The following is a 21175-nucleotide window of genomic DNA, read 5'->3' on the forward strand; positions in this document are numbered from 1 at the left end:
GGCTAAAATTACTGGTAGCTGAACTATAGCTAACTGGTCACAAAAGAAAGTAACAAAATTAAGGGCATAAATTTAAAGGGTAAAATTCAGTAGGAAAAACTTTTTGAATCATACCAAAAAGTCAAGCTATGTACAGATGATATAACAATAACTAGAATACAAATGTAATATGTTATGAGTACCTTAAAGAGAGAACACAGCACATTCAAGGCACCACATACAAGATCTAAGAGAGAAAGAAAAACCACTTAGGATCGGAGATCATAGAAATGCTATCTGTCTATCTCCCTAATACTAAATTGCAATGGGTAATTGATCCTGAGCTTAAAAGACCTTAAAAAGTCATCTAATCCACAAGTATCAGGATGCATGAGGCTCAAAACACTCCAGAGTGCAACCCAAACCAGATTAAAATATAATTGGGAAAATTCAACAAAAGAAATAAAAATATAATGACATATATAAGATTACATTTTTAAAGTCTATATGGGGCCCACAGAGATCCTTGTATATGGTTATATATTCCTTATATATGGTTTAACACCATTGATCCCATCCAAACCCTTCATTTTATAGATGAGATAACAACCAGAAAGTTAAGTGATTTTGTCCAACCTCACGCATCCAGTAAATGGTAGAACAGGGAATTCAACTTTAGTCACCCTGTTGCCTCACACCCTGGCTCTCAGATCAGGGAACATTTCACAGAAGTTCTCAAAATAAGTGCTTCGTAATCTTGCAAGAAATACATCTCAGTGAAATACCCTTTCCTACTAATCCCCCCAAAGTATCAAATTATTCTCACTTTTATTCTGAGTATACTTATTGACATGTATGCTGTCTCCCATGTTAGAATTTAAACTGCTTGAGGGTAAGGATTATTTCACTTATGTTGTTTTATTTCCAACACTTGGCACTGGGCCTGAACTATCCTTCTTGACCTCTCACCTCCTTTCCCCCAGTCCTTTTCCTCCAAAAGCTTGATAGCCTTTAGTACTGTCTATCACCTTCTTCTCCTTGATATTCTATTCTGTCTAGGTTTCCATGATACTGCTTTCTCCTCTGGTTTGCCCTCTTATCTATCTGACCATGCTTTCTTAGTCTCCTTTGCTGGGTTCATCCAGATTATGCCATTTAACTACTGGTGTAAGTGGGGAACATCTTTTCTTCACTCTCTGTACTATTTCACTTGGTAATATCTTTTACCAATAGTCTACTCTTAACAGATGTTCCCCAGTCCCATAAAGGAATCTGAAATGAAACACAGTCCAATACATCAATTAAATGCATTTATTGTCTGAGAAAAGGCTTGTCAGGGAGAGAAGATTCTTCAAGAGAGCAGAGAGAGTTCTCATGTTCTCAAAAGAGAGAGAAATAGGGTGAGATAATATAGTTTCCAGAGACTTTCAGAAAGGTGGGAGGATTAATTGGAGAAGATTAGACACAATAAACCAGGGAGTAAGTATTTGGAAAGTCCCGAGTCTGCAGCTGCTGCTCAAGGTTATCCTTGAGCCATTTAGGGCTAGTCAGGTCTCTGCAGTCATCCCCAAGTTCATCTAAAGTTCACTTCACATGAGATCACTGGTATGTCAAGCAGCTTTGAGCCTCAGAAATCCTTCTAATTGGCTTGTTGTTGTGTAATGCCATTGTCCTTCTCCCCTATGAGGAAGGGAAGTTCTAACACATAGCATAGTCATTATAGAGCTCTGGTCTACAATATCAATCTCTTGGGACTTTTTTCTTCTTCCTCCATATCATGTCACTTGGTAATCTCATCAGCTCCCGTGGTTTCAATAATGACCTCTATACAGATGATTCTTAGATTTGTCCAGCACTAATGATCTCTTGGTCTCCAAACTGCATGTCTCATAGACATCATAAACTAAAACATGTCCAAAACTGAACTCATTACCTTTCTCCCAGAACCCTCCCGTCTTCCTAACTTCCCTGCTACTGCAGAAGGTACGACTGTCTTCCCAGTAACCCAGGCTCACAACTTAAGCATTATTGAAAGCTATGTTTAGTCAGTGATCCTGTTTATCAATCAGTATTGGGGGAGGCTCAGATGGGGGGGATCAGTCACCCAGTCCCCTGATCTCCATACCCCTACAAGGAAATTGTTAAGTACTTGCTACCTGGGGGAGGAACAACCCTTTTTGCTATATGGACTTACCTGAATTGTGTTTTTCTCATTAGGAAAGTTACCCATAAAAGTTGGCTCCACCTTGAAGCTATCAATGATCTCTGGTGGTCAGCCCATCAACTTATTGTTACCTTTATTTACTCATAATAAACTCTTTTTAGTTCTTTCAGCCCTGAGTTTTGCCTTATAAATCAGGACAAAAGTCCAAACAAAGTATTTTCCTTTCAACTGCATCCTCCACACCTTACTCTCTTCATCCCCCAAATCCAATCAGTTGCCAAATCCTTTATTTCTTTCTTCACAACATTTTGTAGATATATTTATTCCCTTCTCTCCTCTGACCTCATTGCCCTGGTCTAGGCCCTCATCACCTCATACCTAGAAAACTGCAGTAGCGTCATAGTTAGTCCCTACCTCAAGTCTCTCTCCATTTCAGTCCACCTTCTATCCACTCAGCTGTAAGACTGATCTTGTTAATTTAAAATTTAGACACCACACCTCTCCTATTCAATTCACTCCAGTAATTCTCTATTACTTCCAGGATCATCTCTAATTTCATATATTTACATATATACATATATGTGTGTGATGTGTACACACATATATGTATATGTATGTGTGTATATGTATATGTAGTTTGTACATGTTTGTATGTTGTCTCCCCTGTGAGGTCTGTGAGATCCTTGAGAAGAGGAACTCTAACTTTTCTTTGTATTCCTAAGTTAAACACAGTGCTTGGCACATTTTGTTGTTGCTTTTACTCAGAGGTGTCCAACTCTTCATGACCTCACAGACCACAGACATGCCTTTCTATTCTCCCCTTTCTGCCGAAGTCTGTCCAGGCTCATCATAGCTCATAGTTTCACTGAGCTACACAAGCCCCTCCAATATAACAGGGCAGTGATCCAGGAGGGGAACATTGTAGATCCCTGGTATGTAGTAGGTACTTAATCTGACAGGTAGAAGAACAAGAAGAGAGTGGTATCCCAAGGTAGAGACCCTTATCATCTCACATGTAATGGTGATGGTGGTGGTTGTCCTTGATTCTCAAAGAGGACCAAAATCACTATGTTGGTGTCAAGGTACAATGTGTCCAGCTGTGGCTGATCAGAACAACATGAGCTCAGAACACTCTACCACAGGTTGGACACAAGAAATCCATATGACTATTTGAAGTGGAGGTGTCTTTAAATTTCTTTTGAGCTACGACAACTCTGCTTCCTTCATAGAGCACAGTGCTTTCTTGGATGCTTGCACGCCATGCTGGGCAATCCTTTTCCAGTGTCTCCCATATCACAAAATCAATTCCAGAGTTCTTCAGAGAGACCTTGACAGTATCCTTGTATTGCTTCTTCTGATCTCCATAAGTGCCTGCCTAGTTCTTCTTCCAATAGTCTTTTAGGCAAATGTACATTTCACATTGAAACAACATGGCCAGCCAATCAGAGATGCACTGTCTGAAATAGAAGCTGAATGCTTGGCAGTTTAGCACAAGAAAGGACCTCTGGTGTCTGGTACCTTATCTTGCCAGGTCATCTTCAGATTCTTCCTAAGACAGTTCAAATGGAAATGATTCCGTTTCCTAGCATGGTACTGGTAGATTGTCCAGATTTCACAGGCATACAACAACGAAGTCAGACTTCTGTAGAAGTCTCACTCTGCAGACTTTCACTTTGATAGGCAGTCTAATACCTCTTCTTTCTCACACTTTCCTTTGGAGCCTCCTAAACACCAAGCTAGCTCTGGCAATGCATACATCAACCTCATCATCTATGGGTATGTACATCCCTGTAAAGTATACTGCCAAAGAACATGACATCAAAGTCACCTACTGCATTGATGGTAAATTATTTAACTTGAAAATGATACAAACCAAGATTAAAGTGGAAGGACACTTGGTGCATGATTTTTTGTTTGCACAATGCAACCTCTGATACTGAGATACAACAAAATATGGATTGATTTTCTTCTGCTTGTGCTAATTTTGGCCTAAAACTTAACACCAAGAAAACAAAGGTTCTCCACCAGTTAGCATTACACTTAATAAATGCATATTAACATATGGTTAATAAATATTCATTCCCTTCATTCTTTGCCCTATTTAAAAACTCATAAATAGACCATGGGAAAATCATCTTCTTTTATGAGGGATTACAGGTCACCTTGTGGTAGACCTGAAAATAGCCTAATGTGATCTCATGCTGATGCAAGGAGCTTGGGAATGGAAACAGTTATGAATCCATATAAAGTTACACACCATCTGTATTTCTCTTCTGGTTTTAGTGTTACCCCAAGCAGTTACCCACTTTGAAGAACTTGTGGGCATGGCAGCAGCTCTGCTTAAAAGGGGAGGAGTTCCTTCTGCACCTAGCCTTCATTCCCAGGGCATCTGGAAGCCTGCAGGAAATTCTATACCAGATCCTTATTCTAAGGTGGATAGTAATTCCAGTTCATTTCTCCCCTCGAAAGTGGAGGAGGAAGAGCATACCATTGCCAAAGAGGTTAGTTAAATGATATGAATTGTCAGTCTCTGGGATAGTAAAACATGAAAATTAATGAATGGCTATTGGATAGAGTATTTCTTTACAAGTCAAATGACAAAGTGACATTTAACCATTTGATTAATATTGTGAGCCTCTATAACTATTCAACTTTCTCATGTTTTTATACATTTATAAATATGTTAAATATAGTACAAGAAGTAGTATGACATAGTGACTGTAGAGCCAGTTTTGCAGTCATGAAGACCTGGGTTCAAATCTTGCCCCTGGCACACACTGGCTGTATGATCCTGGGTACCCTCTAAATGTACTAAGCAGCAAAGGAGGTACCTGCCGATCTGAATGGATAGAGGAAATTTCTTCGTCTGGGAATTCTCTATACCGATGAAAATCATAGGTCCAGCCCTAGCCTGTCAAATGTAAAACTTTTAAAGGGATGTTGTTATTTCATACAGCACAAATAACCACAATAGGTATCAAATAGAGGGACAGCCTTGGAACCCAAAAGAGCTTGCTTCTGACACATACTGGCTCTATGATCATATGTCTCTTAACTAAGAGTCTACTTGTCAATTCCCTGGCAACCCCAAGACTATCAGTTACAGTCATAGTCTTCATTGGTGAAGAAATTTTCCACACCAAGACTCTCTTCCAATGAAATCAAAGGTTCAGTCTTTGTCCTGTACCCAAGGAGAAAAATAAAGTAAGCATAATTAAGAAAAGTAAAGATTCAGCCAAAAGGAAATGATTGTTTTGTTGAATTTCATTAAATATTAATAATTATAAATTGTTTTGTTTTTCAGTTCAAGATTGAAAAGTGGCAGATTGCCCTTTGCAACAAGAGCAAGCCTCAGAAATTTATAAATGACATAATGCAAGCACTTTATACCAATGAATATATGGCAACACATAGCTTAACAGGGGCAAAATCCTCTTCTTCTAAAGAGAAAGCAGCAAAGCCAGCTATGAATCAAAATGAAGTCCAGGAAATCATAGGTGACAATAAGCTTTCAATATTCTTACACGAAAGCTCAATGTAATATTTTAGAAACTCTTTGTTGGTATGATCTAATTACTTATTCTTTTGTAGTCTTTAAGTTTCAAACTTATTGTCACTTTTTATGATTAGATTTTTAAAAATTTCTTTGTCCTAAAGACCTTATTTCACTTATAATTTCATTTTTATCACTTGCTTCATGTCTTCCAGGTACTCTTATAGTACTTGAGGTCACGTCATTTTTTTTTTAATTCTGAGGCTTTCTGCGTAACTGTGGAGTTACTTATTTCTGTCTTTGTCCCTTGATTGTTTCCTTATCCATTATATTTCTTCATAGTGTTTAATGTCTTCTGCTTACTCATATTTCAAGCCTTAGTTACCGATTTGAGATTTTATGCCAAGCTAGGATCCACCCTTTCCCATAATCTTAGAAGAGATGGTTGGGCCTTATTTGTCCTGAGCTCAATTACCTGGGCTCCTTCTACACATTCACTTCTCCTAATGTGTCTGTGCTCAAAGGGCTGACAGGTTTCAGGTCTCCTTGCATTGTTTGGTTTCAGAACCCTGCAGTCTTCAAGGCCTTTGAGTGTCTCAGGTCACATTTCTGCAGACCTACAACCTTCCTGTCCCAAAAAGAGAACTGCTGGTTCCTAGCTCAGTCTGCAGGCAGAACAGACAGAGGGCTGTGATTTTTTAACCTCTACCCCAGGACTGCCCTGTCTCCCTAGTACCAAGTTCTACAGGTTTCCGTGCCCTCTCGTGCTTCCTAGGTCTAAAGACTTTCAGCTGCCCTAGGGTAAAGTAGTCAAAATGATGCCTGACTCCACAGGTGCCTTTCTATGTAGTCCTGGTCTGGATTATGGCATTTACTAAAGTTCCTGACTGCATTTCTTGACCTTTTTTCAATTTAGTGTTTATTGTTGTTTAAGTACACATGGTAGACCTGGGCTACCCTGGGAGTTTACACACTACCCTATTAACCAGAAGCTCTACAATTTGAAATTCTTAAAAGCTTTAATTGTTCCAAATGTGAAATAGAAAGTTCAGTGAGTCATTTTATAGTTTGTCAATTATTTTTCAGTTTTTATTTACCTCTAATAGAGCCCAGAGAAAGAATAAGTTAGCCCTTCAAAAAAATATTAATCCCTCATCTACAAAGAATTCATTGAAGCACTTCGGAGAAGAGAGCCTACTTCAATTGTGAATATCAATATAAATACATGGGATTATAATATAAGTTATAGTTAGTTTTGGAATTCTCTCACATATTATGCTGGAGCCAGCCCCTAACTGCTCATGAGTATGATTGTTAAATTTTCAGGGTAAGCATTTATAATTCGAAACCAGCAAAAGCTACAAATCTGCATTTGATTTGTTGTCTTATTCATTGAATAGACTTGAGAAAGCTATGGAGAAAATGTTAATAAAGAAAATTAAACTTAAAAGTGTGTCCTGCATGCAATATATTCCCTTTCCTCCAGCTGACTGAAAACGTTGACTAGCACTGGTTAGAGGTAGATATAAAAACAGCCTCATCTTTCAGGCAAGTGGATTTATAGCTGTTAGTTATACAACTAGTAAGTAAACATCTCTTGTATTAACTGATTCTTTTTTGCAAAACCAACCATTTTTTTTCCTCTCCTTAAATGATTCTGCTAAACTCTTCTCTATTTAGGGGTTTTCTTTAGCAAATTAGAGAGATGGGATAATTTATAATAAGGAAAGTGGTTATTTTACTTAACTTGTAGGGACAGCAGAATTTTTAGGGAAGAGTACCTAGATTAGAAGAATTTCTTATTGTTAGTTAATAGCTATCTAACTGAAGTCAAATTCTTTCATCTGTAAAATAGGGATAATTCTTCTACTACCAACCTCCCTAGAAAGCAAGGATCAAATGAAACAATGTATATGATGTTTTATTAAAATAGTTGTATAAATATGCATTATTGTTATTATGAATCGTTCTTTCCAATCAAAGTACCTTATAAATGCTTTTTTTTTTTTTTTAAATTTTACAGGGGTCACAAAAGAGTTATTTCCTAACACAGATGATGCTTTAATTAGGAGAATGATGGGCCAAAAGTTAAATAACTGTACTAAGAAGCCAATTTTAAGCCAAGATCTTAATTTCCACGTTTTTAGGAAGCATGCCTTTTGGTAAGTCTTCTAAATCTATGGCATTACCCTGTCCTACCTAGCCACGTCTGGAAATAGAACCAGATGGGCAAGAACAGAATATTCTTTGGGGTACATAGAGGAATGGGAAAGAAAGGGAGTCAGGGTTGGGGAGCCTCAAGACAATACCCCAGGAACAGAGGCAAAAGAAGACTTATCAGAATGAAGCCATGGGTCAGAACCCATGGACACGCAGAACTCAACTAAGGATTCTGGGATAGTAATGGAGACTAATTTCTTCACTAGGTGTGGCAACTCAACCGTAAAGCAACAAACAAACCTCAGAGAAGACCTTAGATTAAATCAGGGTCCATAGACATAGATAGATAAACAGATACAGATAGACAGATATAGATATATAATAGATAGATAGATAGACACATACATGCATATACATGTGTGTGTATGAATGTGTATGTGGGTACATACACACACATAGACACACACACACACACATAACCATATAATCAACCATAAGCTGGTTAGCAGCCAAGAAATCAGAAGAGAGTTGGATTAAAGGTCAGAGATTAGCAGTTTCTCATGCCAAGGACTCCTCTTTCCAGAAGTCCTTTTGATCTGGTGAGAATGAGCCACATCTTCCTATTCAGCTCAGTGAAGCCAGCAGGAAATGTAAACGGCTTTGATCAGAAGTCCTCTGTCAATATATAAAATCAGTCATCTACAAAAATTGCTTACTCTGTGCATATATGGGATATATCCTATATCCTTTATACATGTATATATATATATGTCATATATATATACAGATTATATATGCACAGAGTATATATACAACATATATTATATATTACTATATCATAATCTCTATGTATTACTCTAGAGTAATATTTCTGCCTCTATAACCCTTTACATAAATATGTGTTCATATATACATATACAAATACACCTATCTAATGTTATGGTTCACTGACACCTACAAATGCAGTTGGGGCTCACTGAGCTAACGAGAGGATATGGCTAGAACTCTCCCCCTCAAAAGAACAGCTGGAAAGAAAGGCTTAGTGCTCTGACAGTGCCAGATCCTTAATCCTTGGTCTATTTATAGTTTGTCTATACAGCTCTGTTGCTGTCTTCCTGTCTCTCTATGTCTCTCTGTTTTTCTGTCTCTCTCTGCGTCTCTGTGTGTATGTGTATCTACTCCTTTCTGATCTGTGCCCAGAAATGCCATAGGCCTGTATTAGGTTCATTGCTGGGGTTTCCTGACTTCTTGATAGTGGAAGTAGGCTCCCAAATTCTCACATTTATTGGTTTATCACCCCCACCCTGGCAATTACAGAAACTTGCTAATTATTGAAAGAGCTGTGGGCTCAAAAGTATAAAGGGTATCCCCAGAAAAGATGTGAAAGAAGCCGTATGAATCAGGTTCAGTATAGAGCAGGTCATTTGTTCCCATGCAAAAGCATAGGCAGCTAGGTGGTGCAGTGGATAGAGAGCTTTGGACCTGGAATCAGGAAGATCTAAGTCCAAATATGGTCTCAGACACTTACCAAGTATGTGACCCTAGGAAAGTCACTTAGCCTCTGTTTGCCTCAGTTTCCTTATTCTTAAAATGGGGATAACAATAGCAATTACCTCTTAGAATTGTTACGAGAGTCAAGTGAGATAATAGTAACTGTAAAGTGCTTAGCATAGTGTCTGGCACATAGCAAGTGCTACATAAAGGTTACCTATTATTATTAGCTTTTAATGATAAGCATAAGACAAATCATGGCATACAGGGCAATTTAGATGTTTGCAGCAGATACAGTCGACTTCTCCATGAACAAACTGAGTGATGTCATGCCAAAAAAAAAGCCCACTAGGATTTTCCCGTAAGTTCTCACTTGACTGTGACATTGCTATTTTGCCACTGGCTATTAATCTACTTGTCTAAAATGATTAGGGTGTTTTCTTTTCATTTTTTCCAATATTTGCCAAGGCAACTAGAATTCCCACACATCTGCACAAAATATATTAATTTTTTTTGCTTTTTGAAAAGTTTTATTTATTTTTAATTTATGGAATAAAATAAGCATTTCCATAACCTAGTATAATTTTTTAGAAATGTGATTGCATATGGAACTGCAAATTTATTATTTGCTATTCACATATATTCAATATATCCTTGCTATTCATTTAAAATATATAATAAAGTTATCATGTAATTTTTTTCCTTTTTTTCCTTTCACTCCTGCCTTAAAGATGGTTATCATTAGAAACATAATGCATATGTACATGTGTACACATATATACATAAATAAACATATTATATATACACATATACACACACACACACACATATACATAAAGTCATCCCAAACATACTTCCATTAATGAGTTCTTTCTCTGGATACAGATAGCATTTTCCTTCATAAATATTTTCTAGTTAATTTAGGTATTTATAATAGTCAAAATGACATTCACTCAAAGTTGTGTTTAAGACAATATTACTGTTACAGTATACAATGTTCTCTTGATTCTGCTCATTCTACTCTTCATTATTTTGTGCAAATTTATGCATATTTTTCTAAGGTCATCACGTTCATCATTTCTTATAGCACATCACAATCATGTACCACAGCTTGTTCAGTCATTCCCCAATTGATGAGTATCCCCACAATTTTCAGTTTTTTGTCATCACAAAGAGAGCCTCTATTAATATTTTAGAATATATAGGTTCTTTTCCTTTTTCCTTAATCATCTTGGGAAACAGACCAAGTTGTGATATTGCTGGATCAAAGGGTATAGGTAGTTTAATAACCTCGGACATAATTTCAGATTGCTCTGTACAATGGTTGAAACAGTTCACAATTCCAACAACAATGAATTAGTGCCCCAATTTTTCCACATCCCCTCCAACATTTGTCACTTTCCTTTCAATCATTTTAGCCAATCTGATGGATGTAAAGTGATACCTCAAGACTGTTTTAATTTGCATTTCTCTAATTAATAATGATTTAGAGCATTTTTTCCTATGATTACAAATTGTTTGGACTTCTTCATCAGATAACTGCCTGTTCATATCCCTTGACTATTTATTAATTGGTGAATGATCTGTATTCTTACAGATTTTACAAAGTTAGAACATATTAATTAATCTTTTATAGGCCACCACTGAACTATAAAAGGATCCATGTAAAGTTGTAGGAGACCTCAGAGGTTATCTAATCCAACCTCTTTATTTTACAGATGAAACTGAAGCCCATGGAGTTTAACTACTTGCTACTAGGTCTCAGATATTCTGGGCATATGAGTTAATAATAATGTACATAATTGTGGTCTACCTACCAAGAGTAATACTTTGAATGTACCTTTTCAATAAGGAGATGTTTTATGATGTGGCTGCAGATTAGACTTGAACTCTTAGTCATAGAAATAGTAAAAATCTGAGGCTGGATGATGAATACTCATCCTTGATTTTAGAACCAAAGCTCTTTCCACTTACTGTTTCCTTTGCTGGCATGATGCTATAAATACCCTGGATCAAAGACTAGCACCCTATCTGACATCACCCCCTTCTCCTGGGGCTTGGGGCTGGGGTGGGCAAGAGAAGGGATTAGATTCAGTGAAAGAGATAGTGTAGCTATCTTAGAGTACCAAGAGAATACAATATTATGGAAACCAAGAGAGGAAAGAATATCCCAAAGGAGGGAATTGCCAGCAGTGTGATTTGTTTTAAAGAGGTCAAGAAGGATAAGGACTATGAAAATATCTTTGTACACTGTTATTAAAAGATTATTAAAGATCCTACAGAAAGCAGTTTCAGTATAGTGTAGGGAGCAGAAGCCAGATTACAAAAGGTAGAGGAATAAATGCATAGTGAAGAAATGCATTGTAGACTACCCTATCTAGAAAGTTAGGACATAAAATTTCTTTTTATGTGGAATGGCTTCTTGGAGAGGGGAGGCAGAAGAACATGGAAAAATTTAGGTCTTTTTTAAGTTATGGGTTTTTTTTTTTCTGTCTGTATCATCAGTGTCTACCTAGCATATTTTTGATGTTCAGTCATTTCAGTCATGTCAGATTCTTCATGACCTCATTTAGGATTTTCTTGGCAAAGACACTGGAGTAGGTTGCCATTTTCTTCTTCAGCTCCTTTCACAGATGAGGAAACTGAAGCAGAGTTAAGTGACTTGCCCAGGGTCACACATCTAGTAAATTTCTGAGGCCAGATTTTGAACTCACAAAAATGAGTCCTCCTAACTCCAGGCCTGGCACTCTATCCACTGTGCCACCTACCTGCCCACCTAGAATATAATAGGAACTTAGTAGATACTTGTTGTTTAGTTGATTTTACATTTTTCTCCTTAACCCCAGAATAAAGCATTTTTCCTAGCATATTACCTTTGTTGTGTTTGTCCTTCTTTCTCAAAGAGGACCATGACATCAAGATGATGACATGACTTGCACTTGACTTTGATTTGACTGAGGAAGAGCTGTGCAAGGTCACTAGCCTCACTTTCTCCTTCAGAGCCATCTGGATCCAGTGGCTTGATATTCATTAGGACGACTGGAGAGGGCCTAGGATGCTAAAATAATATCACCGTTACCTGCTCAAGCAATCCCATTCCACCTTATCCCCTCCAACAGATTTGCCCCTCTGACATTCCCACTCTATCACTTATTTTCAATCTCTCTCTGTCTGCTAGCTCCTTCTACATTGCCTAAAAACATGCCTATTTCTCTTCTCCTCCTGTATCTATTCTTCCCTTTGTTGCTAAATTCTTTGAAAGGTCTATCTACAATGGTTACTCCACTTTCTCTCCTCTTACTCTCTTCTTAACCTCTTACAATACAACTTCTGACCTCATTCTTCTATCAAAATGGTTCTCTCCAAAGTTGCCAATGATCTCTTAGTTGCCAAATCCAATGACCTTTTCTTTATCCTCATTCTCTTTGATGTCCCTACAGTCTTTGACACTGTTGATCATCCTCTTCTCCTTGATACTCTTTCATGTCTAGGTTTTTGGGATACCATTCTCTCCTGGTACTGACTGTTCCTACCTATCTGACCACTCCTTCTCATTCTCCAGTGATGAATTCTCAACCAGACCCTTCTAAACCATGAGTGTCCCAAAGAGTTCTGCTCTGGGCCCTCTTCTCATTTTTATGTGAGATCTCGCTATACGACTTCACTTGGTGATCTCATCAGCATCCAGGTATTCAATTACCATCTCTATGCTGAGGATTCTCAAACCTACCTCTACTCTCCTAACCTCCCTGCAGACCTCCAATCTGGCATCTTCAACTACCTTTTAAGTACTTAAAACTGGATTCCAGGAGACATATAAACGAAACCTATCCAAGATCAAACTCATTAACTTTTCCTCTAGACCCTCCCCATCTTCAAATTTCCCTGTAATTATCAAGAACACCACCATTCTCCTAGTCCTGCAGGCTTACAGCCTAGATGTCATCCTCAGCTCCTTACTATCTTTCACACACACACACACACACCATATCCAATCTGTGACTAACACCTGTCCACTTCCCCTCTGCAACATTTCTAGAATATGTCCCCTTCCTCTTCTCTGATATTGCCATCACTCTAGTAGAGGCCCTCATCACCTCATGCCTGAACTATTGTAATACTATGTTGGTGGGTCTGCCTGTCTCAAGTCTTTCCTCACTCCTATTCTTCCTCCATTCTGTCACCAAAGTAATTTTTGTAGAGCACAGGTGCACCCCTGTCACCTTGTTACTCAATCAACTCTAGTGGCTCTCTATCATTTATGGGATAAAATATAAAAATCCTTTATTTGGTATTCAAAGTCCTCTATAATCTTGCCCCCTCCTACCTTTCCAATCTTGTATGTATTCTTCAATCCAGTGACAATGACTTCCTGTTCCTCAAACAATACACTTTTTCTCCTTGGTTCTGGACCTTTTCTCTGGCTTTTCCCATGCCTGGAATGCTCTTCTTCTACATCTCTGTCTACTGGCTTCCCTGACTTCCTTCAAGTCCCAATTAAAACCCCATCTTCTACAGGAAAACTTTCCCAGCCTCTCTTTTAATTCTAGTGCCTTCCCTCTTTTAATTATTTCCCATTTTTCCTTTATAAAACTTGTCTCTTCATATTTCTTTGCTTGTTGTCTCTCCCCTATTAGATTGTGTAGCCTCCCCCAGAGTTTAATATAGTGCCTGGCACGTAGTAGGTATTTAATAAATGTTTATTGAGTATTGACTACTGACACAGGAAAGGCTCTCAATGTCACATATATAATCAAATATTTTTCTACCACCACACCTTTATTTATTTTATTTGTTTTCAGTTTTCAACATTCACTTCCATAAGTTTTATATTTTCTCCCCCTCCCTAAGATGGCATGCAATTCAATATGGGCTCTACACATATATTGCTATTAAAAACATTACCAAAAAATTTTAAGTGTCTAATGTTTGGACCTCTTCCTTTTTTAACCTTGCAAAGTATTAAGGCTAAGTGCAAAATCACAAATCTATTTATTTGCTTATCTGAATGCATCAGAAATGTACTGCAGGTAAGCTCTATGTTCCTCCTAATTTAGGGCAGGAGTTCTGTTCTCACTTTGACCTGCTCCATTCTTTAGTGCTATGTAACAAGCCCTTTAAACAAGGCATGCATTAAAACCAAAAGAGATTAACTCCTCCATTCCATCAGGACATCTGTTCAGCAAAAGATACTATAATCCAGGTATGAATTCTATGCTGTTACAAAGTGCTTCCTTTCAGCAATGAAAGGAAATTTGGAGCATGAATCTGGTTTTAAAACAAAACTTAAATGTTTTGCCACTTGTTAGATATCTGAATTTTCTAACTGAATCATATCTTTTTCTGAAGAACAGAGGAAATGATTTGCGGAAAATGTTCTTTTGGTATGTAGACTAGATAAATCTACAGTTTCTAGTCTAGATATAGCACCATCTGGTGGAACACTATTTGCTTGTTCCCCCCACTGGGGAATTTAACAGACCAGAAATAGAAATTGAGGCTATTTATTCAAGCTAAGGACAATAGTATCATGCAAAATATGTATTTATTGAAAAGAAACTTTCAAGGTGTTGCTATTAGGACAAACTATAGTCCACAATGGTACGCATTACTATTAACTTGGATGCATAAAACATCTATACCCCAGTAGCAAGAAATGGTCTTCTCTGTTTACTGCTCTCTGTACTCTCATTTGACTATGCACAGCTGCTATAACTGGCAAACTTCTTAAGATAATTTTCCCAAGGTCAGTCAGTCAGAAAACATTTACAAAGTGCCTGTTAGGTCTAGGTATGATCCTCTTCCCCAAGGAAAGCTTACTTCTCTCTCTGCTTTAATACCATTCCTTCTCATTTCTGGGCTTCTAAGTTGCCTGAAGTCCAGATGTCAAATTTAGTAGGAGTTCTTTCTACCTTTGACAAAGGTGGTAGGAATCAGGATTTTCTTACTTCATAGATTGTACTGTGATGGAACTTAGAGATTCTTGCCTTAGTGTATATGTCTTTCAAAATTATGTAATTATTCCATTACAACTTTGATACTTTATTTTCAATTTATTTTTAAAACACTTATTAAGAATCTTGTGTATAAAGCCCTGTGTTAAGACTGAGAGACTATAAAGATGAAACCAAATCTGTCCTCAAGGAACTTATATTCTCTTAAAAAATATGAAATTTAATCAATATGAATATTTTCTACACTTAAAGACATTGTGTTATGGTGGGAAAAGCAGAGGATTTAGTCAGAGAACCAAGTTTGAATTCTGATTCTGCTACTATGTTACCAGTGCAAACTGAGGAAAACAATTTATTTCTCTAGGCTTCAGGTTCCTCATTTATAAAATCAGAGGAATAGGCAGCATGATATGGAGGAAAGAATACTATCCCTGGATTCCAAGAACTTGAGTTCAAATTCTACCCCTGATGTGATAGTAGATTTGAAAACCTGGGCAAGTCAGTGGGCCTCTGATTTCTAACATGTAAAAAGAACATGTTGGACTATTTGGCCTCTGAGATTTCTTCAGCTTTATGATCCTAAGATAAGACGAATTTTAACATATTTTTTAGCTAGAAATCTCAGAACCATCCTCATTCTTATACTATACAACACTTATCCATATTTTTCTGACTTATCTAGCAGTAGACCTATACAAGGAGCTTTCCTATGATAATAGTAATAGTATTTATCTTATACTTAAAGTATTTCTAAGTGCTTTACAAGTTATCTTACTTCATATGCTGCATATGTGCCTAAATACTTTGATGCCCCAATATGTACATTACTGTAATATAATACCTACTCTGTCATACAATATATATGATTTTTGTAAAAATTTTATAGTAATGAGAAAACAATTATATGTTTCAAAAATTCCTGATGTCTTCTGTCTGTTTGTTTGTTTTGGCAAAAGCAAGATTTTTATATTATCTTTTTTGAGCTTCAGGCAACTCTAAAACGATAACTCGTATGTGAGTTGTGATGTGCCTCGGCAACGGAGTTCTCATATTGATGAAATCATAAGTATTATTAATGTAAGGGTTTTTGTTTTCATTTATCATGCTATAAAAATAAAATATAAAAAATGGCAAAGATTTATATAAAATTATGCAAAGCAAACAAAATTAGAAGAAAATACACTGGCTCTAAGGGCATAAGAAACCTAGCAACTAAACATTCTAAGGACATAGATGGAAATAAGATTGGAAAAGTTGACTGAACAAATGTTTTAGAAAACTTTATTTTTTCTTTTATAAAAATGTAAATGATTTCATGATTTCATTTGGAATTATATTTCTTATTTTGTTGGTATTTTTTTATTTGTTGAGATTGTTTTTGAGCTTAAAATATTGACATGACCCAATCATAATCAGCAAATATTCATTTATGTCTCCAAATATTTATGTATTCCTTTATTTCTATAAAAGCTGTTTTATAACTGTATACATCTTGTGTGTTGGGAAGTTAACTTCCAGATATTTTATGCATTTGCAGTTACTTTCAGTGGAATTTCTTTTTCTATAGGCTTCTGTTAGGTTGTAACAGTACTATGTGTAAAGACTAATGAATTTAATTGCCGTATTTTATATCCTGCTACTTAAGTTATTAATTACTAACTAAGTAATTAATATCTAATTGAATCACTAGGTTCTCTAAGTAAACCATAATATTCCCACTTTTACCATCTTTACCTCTGTGCTGGTATAATTTTCTTTTGTAGTGCCTATATTAAAAAACAAACCAGTAAATTCCATCACAAAGGTATTCCATTTTTTCCTTTAGTCTTCTCTGTTTCTTTGTGTATCTCCTTCTGTGTCATTCTTTTTTCTGTATCTTTCTGTCTCTGTCTCTTTTCTCCCTGTGTTTTTCTGTCTCTGGCTTTTTTCTTGGTGTCTTTCTATTTCTTTCTCTGTTCTGTTTCTCTCATCCAAAGAGCATTGGAGTTGGATACTCTTCTGGCTGACTAATTAAAATAAATGAAGTTCTTGCCCCATAGCTAGTAAATAATCCAGGGCCAGATATACAATCCAGAACCAGAAACAGACTTCCCATCTGGGGGTGTGGATGTAGTCAAGATACAGAACAATACAGTTAGGGCTGATGATATATAGATCAATTCTTCCAGGCAGATTATAAAGTAGGAATCCGCCCTGGCCTATGGCTACAAAACTATCTATGTCAAAATCCTAAAATAAGTGAATTCTGAGGTAAGGTTGATTTGATGAAAACTCAATTCCCCCGGTTAGCTCTCCCAACTACTTTATTCCCATCCACTTAAGACCTACCCCTCCTAATCTCCCTTGCCCTTCTATTGTATTTTCAGGAAATCCAGTCTCTCCTTAATAAATTTTCCTTTCTCTTACTTATATTCTTATTATACATGCTACCTTCTATCTCCTCATAGCCATAGAAGTATGGTTCACCACAGAAGCATCTCAGGGCATGCACTTAAAAACTAGATGTTCCTTCTCTCATGCTCCTTAATACAGAGGGCCAGGAAGAGACATAAACCCATGCCTTGCTGACAGTTTTACATTCTCCCACTTCAAGTCACCTTCATTGAACAATCTACCCTTTTTTTGAGGTTCATTCCATGCAGACTTTGCACCCTCTACAGAGCCAGGGTATCAGTGAGATAGCTATCTACTACCCCCAGGCTATTTTCCCTTCCTTCTCAAAGAGTTCAGTACCTGGCTCCTGAATTTCTCTAGCTCAGTCCTTACTTTTATACTTAAAGAATTCAGTATACAAGCCTCCCAGTTTTTTGACCTCCTCCGCTTCCATGATCTGCAACTTCAGAGCACATTAGCTACACAAACAAAAAGATAGTCATACTCTAGACTTCAAAGTCCCCACAAGAATTCAAAGTCCAAATGCTGAATGAAGTGAGCAGAAACAAGAGAACATTATACACAGTAACAGCCACAGTGTACAAGGACTGTTTTTGATAGACTTGGCCCCTCACAGCAATGCAAGAACCTAAAACATTCCCAAAGGACTCATGATACAAAATGCCATCCACATCCAAACAAAGAACTATGGAGTAGGAATGCAGAATAAAGAAGACTATTTTCTCTTTTGTTTGAATTTTTTTAGTTTTTCTCATGCTTTTTCCCATTCGTTTTAATTCTTCTCTGCAACATGAGTAATATGAAGATGTGTTTAATAAGAATGTATGCGTAGAGCCCATATAAGATTGCATGCCATCTTGGGGACAGAGGGCAGAGGGAGGGGGGAGAAGATTTAAAATTTATGGAAATGGTTGTTGCAAATTGAAAACAAATAAATAAAATTGGAAAATAAAAAAAGAATTAAAAGTTCACAATCCAAAATTCTAATATTCTTAGAATCTAATATTCTAATATTCTGTTCTCCTTCCTTGTTTTCCTTGCCTAGCCTGTTCTAAATCTATTATTCTTCCAATCATTTCACTCCTCCCAGCTTTTCCTGTCTATTAACATTCTATTACCCAGTCTATTACCATACTATTACCCAGTCTTGACCCATTTTTCCTCCCATTGAAATGTTGATGCTATATTAGTCAGTTCCACTTTACACTGAATACTATGACCCCTTGCTTTATTGCCTCTTGCCTTTCCCAAGTCAAAATTTGGACTATGCCCACCACTGACCTTTTCTCCTCCTACTTGTGAGCTCCTGGAAGAAGTCTCACAACCATGAATGAGATGGTATACTAATTATTTTTTTACTATCAATTAATAAATCAGTGAGCATTATTAAGTGCTTACTATATTCCAGACACTTTGCTGATGATACAAAGGAAAAGTAAAAACAGTTTTTGTCTCAAGGAAATTGCTTTCTAGTGTGGGAGAAAAGGAAGTCTGGAAAGGGTTTGAGGCCAAAGAAATATTATTTATTATTTCTAGAGAAACTAAAAAAAAGGAGATTTAAAAATTTGCTTCCCCAACAGGTAGGGGTAAAAATAATTGATTGACTTTGGGGAAATGATCCTAAATTGCTTTCCAGAATTTCTGTACCAATTCACAGCTTCAACAATAATATATCAATATGCCTGTTTCCCCCTGACCCTCAGCAGTTGTCATTTTTTCTCATTTTTGTCATATTTGCCAATCTGCTGCCTAGGAAGTAGTACCTCAGTTATTCGAATTTTATTTTCCCTAGTTTTTCAGTGATTTGGAGCATTTTTTCATATACTTGTTTAGAACTTTTATTTCTTCCTTTGAGAACTACCTGTTCATGTCCTTTGACCTTTACTTTATTCAAGAATGGCCCTTGTTCTTATATACTTGAATTAGCTTCTTATATATTGTGACAAATGAAAAACTGGAGAGACAGGGTTTCTGCATAATTAATAATCAATTTTTTAATTAAGCTAACTAATAATCAATAAATTAATGATCAGTGGTTTCTCTCTGAAAATCAAAGACCTCTACTGGAGACAATGAATGCTTTAAATACCTTCGTAAAAGGGTACACCCCAGCAAGTGAAAATCAGCCTCGATTGGTGGACATTTAATAAGGAGATGGGATAGAAGTTGTTGACCTGAAAACTTAAAAAGAAAGGCAACAGGCTGAATGCATACATTTTATGATTTAATTAATTAATCAATTCCCTATTAAAGAAAACGGTAACATAATGCATTATGGAGCCAGAAATGTTCTGGCTACCCAGTGCAGAAATCTTCTGGCTTATATATATTTTGCCGTGAGAAAGAAACTCTCCTAATTAAGCAAACCATAAATTCAGTAAGACTGGACAATTAACAAAGCAATGTTAGTCAGGCCTTGGGATTTCAGGCTGGGTAAGCATATGTCGCGGTGATAAAGAAGGAAATCCCACCACTACTGAGTGGCAGGCTTCCTGCCCTAAACAGATAACTGACATAGGAAAAGGCTAAACAAAGTTCAATAGAAATTACGACCTAAGATGTCTATTTTTCTTTACCATTAATATGCCATAACATAGTATATGTCTATAGATAATAAGATACAAAGGAAAGCCTCATTATTCAAGATATAGTGTCTTAGGTTAAAGGTCTCCTTAAGGAGTGTAGAGTCGGCCTTGGCTGGCTTTTGCTGACATAGGAAGAGGCACTCTCTGAGTTTGCTTCAGAGAGAACAAAGAGATTATTCTAAAATTTTATATTAAACATTATCAAAGTCTTCACATGAGACTCAGCTCCCTCCAGCAATCTGGACAGAGGAATCCATTTCCCTCCAGACCACTCTGGTTTTCTCCTTCATGAATTGAGTTGACTTGAGTTCTGCTGGAGAGGTACAAGGATAGGGCTGTTTTCTTTGGGGCAAGAAGATGCCCAGAAGTGATTTTGCTTATACTCCCCTCTACCCAGCATTGAGGGTTATGTTCAGAGTGAGTTAGGGACATCTCATCAATCAGCCATGTTCTTCAGACCCTGACTGGCCTTTCTATAGGTGCTGTGCCCTAAATAAGGAAATAAAGGAGAAAAAAGCCTCATTCCTAATTTAATAATTAGTAGTTAATATAATAGCAAAATAATAATTCTCTCAATCTTGGATAGAAGGCTTCTATAATACAAACTTTAATTTCTCTATTGCTTTGTTTTTTATGATATCGTAATTATTTTTTTTACTTGGTCTGCTTGCTTGACCTCATAATAAGCACTGCTTTCAGTTATTTCTGCACACATAGTGAAACCACCCGTGCCAATCCCTCTTCTTTTCTTCTTTGGGAAGAAAGTAAGAATTCTTCTTCCATTTAGCTGCTATTCTCTTCTGGTTTCACGACATGACAATATGCATGAGATTTGGTTCTTCAAGTAACATGGCATTAGAAAATACGAAACGAGCATTGCATATGTTCATCCTTTAATGAACCCCTGAATCAATGCACACATGTTAAAACCTGCAGACACAATGGCAAAATTGAA

At 36.8% G+C, this 21175-nt stretch overlaps 1 protein-coding gene across 3 annotated transcripts in view; it reads left to right on the forward strand.

Moving 5' to 3' along the window:
- The window catches only part of BEND6 (BEN domain containing 6), a 79546-nt gene that overhangs the window by 47362 nt on the left and 11009 nt on the right, over window positions 1-21175 (forward strand). For all 3 annotated transcript variants that reach the window (XM_072642533.1, XM_072642532.1, XM_072642534.1), the window contains 3 exons: window positions 4427-4644; window positions 5448-5640; window positions 7660-7798. In XM_072642533.1, coding sequence (XP_072498634.1) covers window positions 4427-4644; window positions 5448-5640; window positions 7660-7798 — 550 coding nt within the window. The remainder of the gene's footprint in view (window positions 1-4426; window positions 4645-5447; window positions 5641-7659; window positions 7799-21175) is intronic.

Source organism: Notamacropus eugenii, chromosome 2, assembly GCF_028372415.1.
Source record: "Notamacropus eugenii isolate mMacEug1 chromosome 2, mMacEug1.pri_v2, whole genome shotgun sequence".
In the NCBI taxonomy this organism is placed as follows: Eukaryota; Metazoa; Chordata; class Mammalia; order Diprotodontia; family Macropodidae; genus Notamacropus; species Notamacropus eugenii.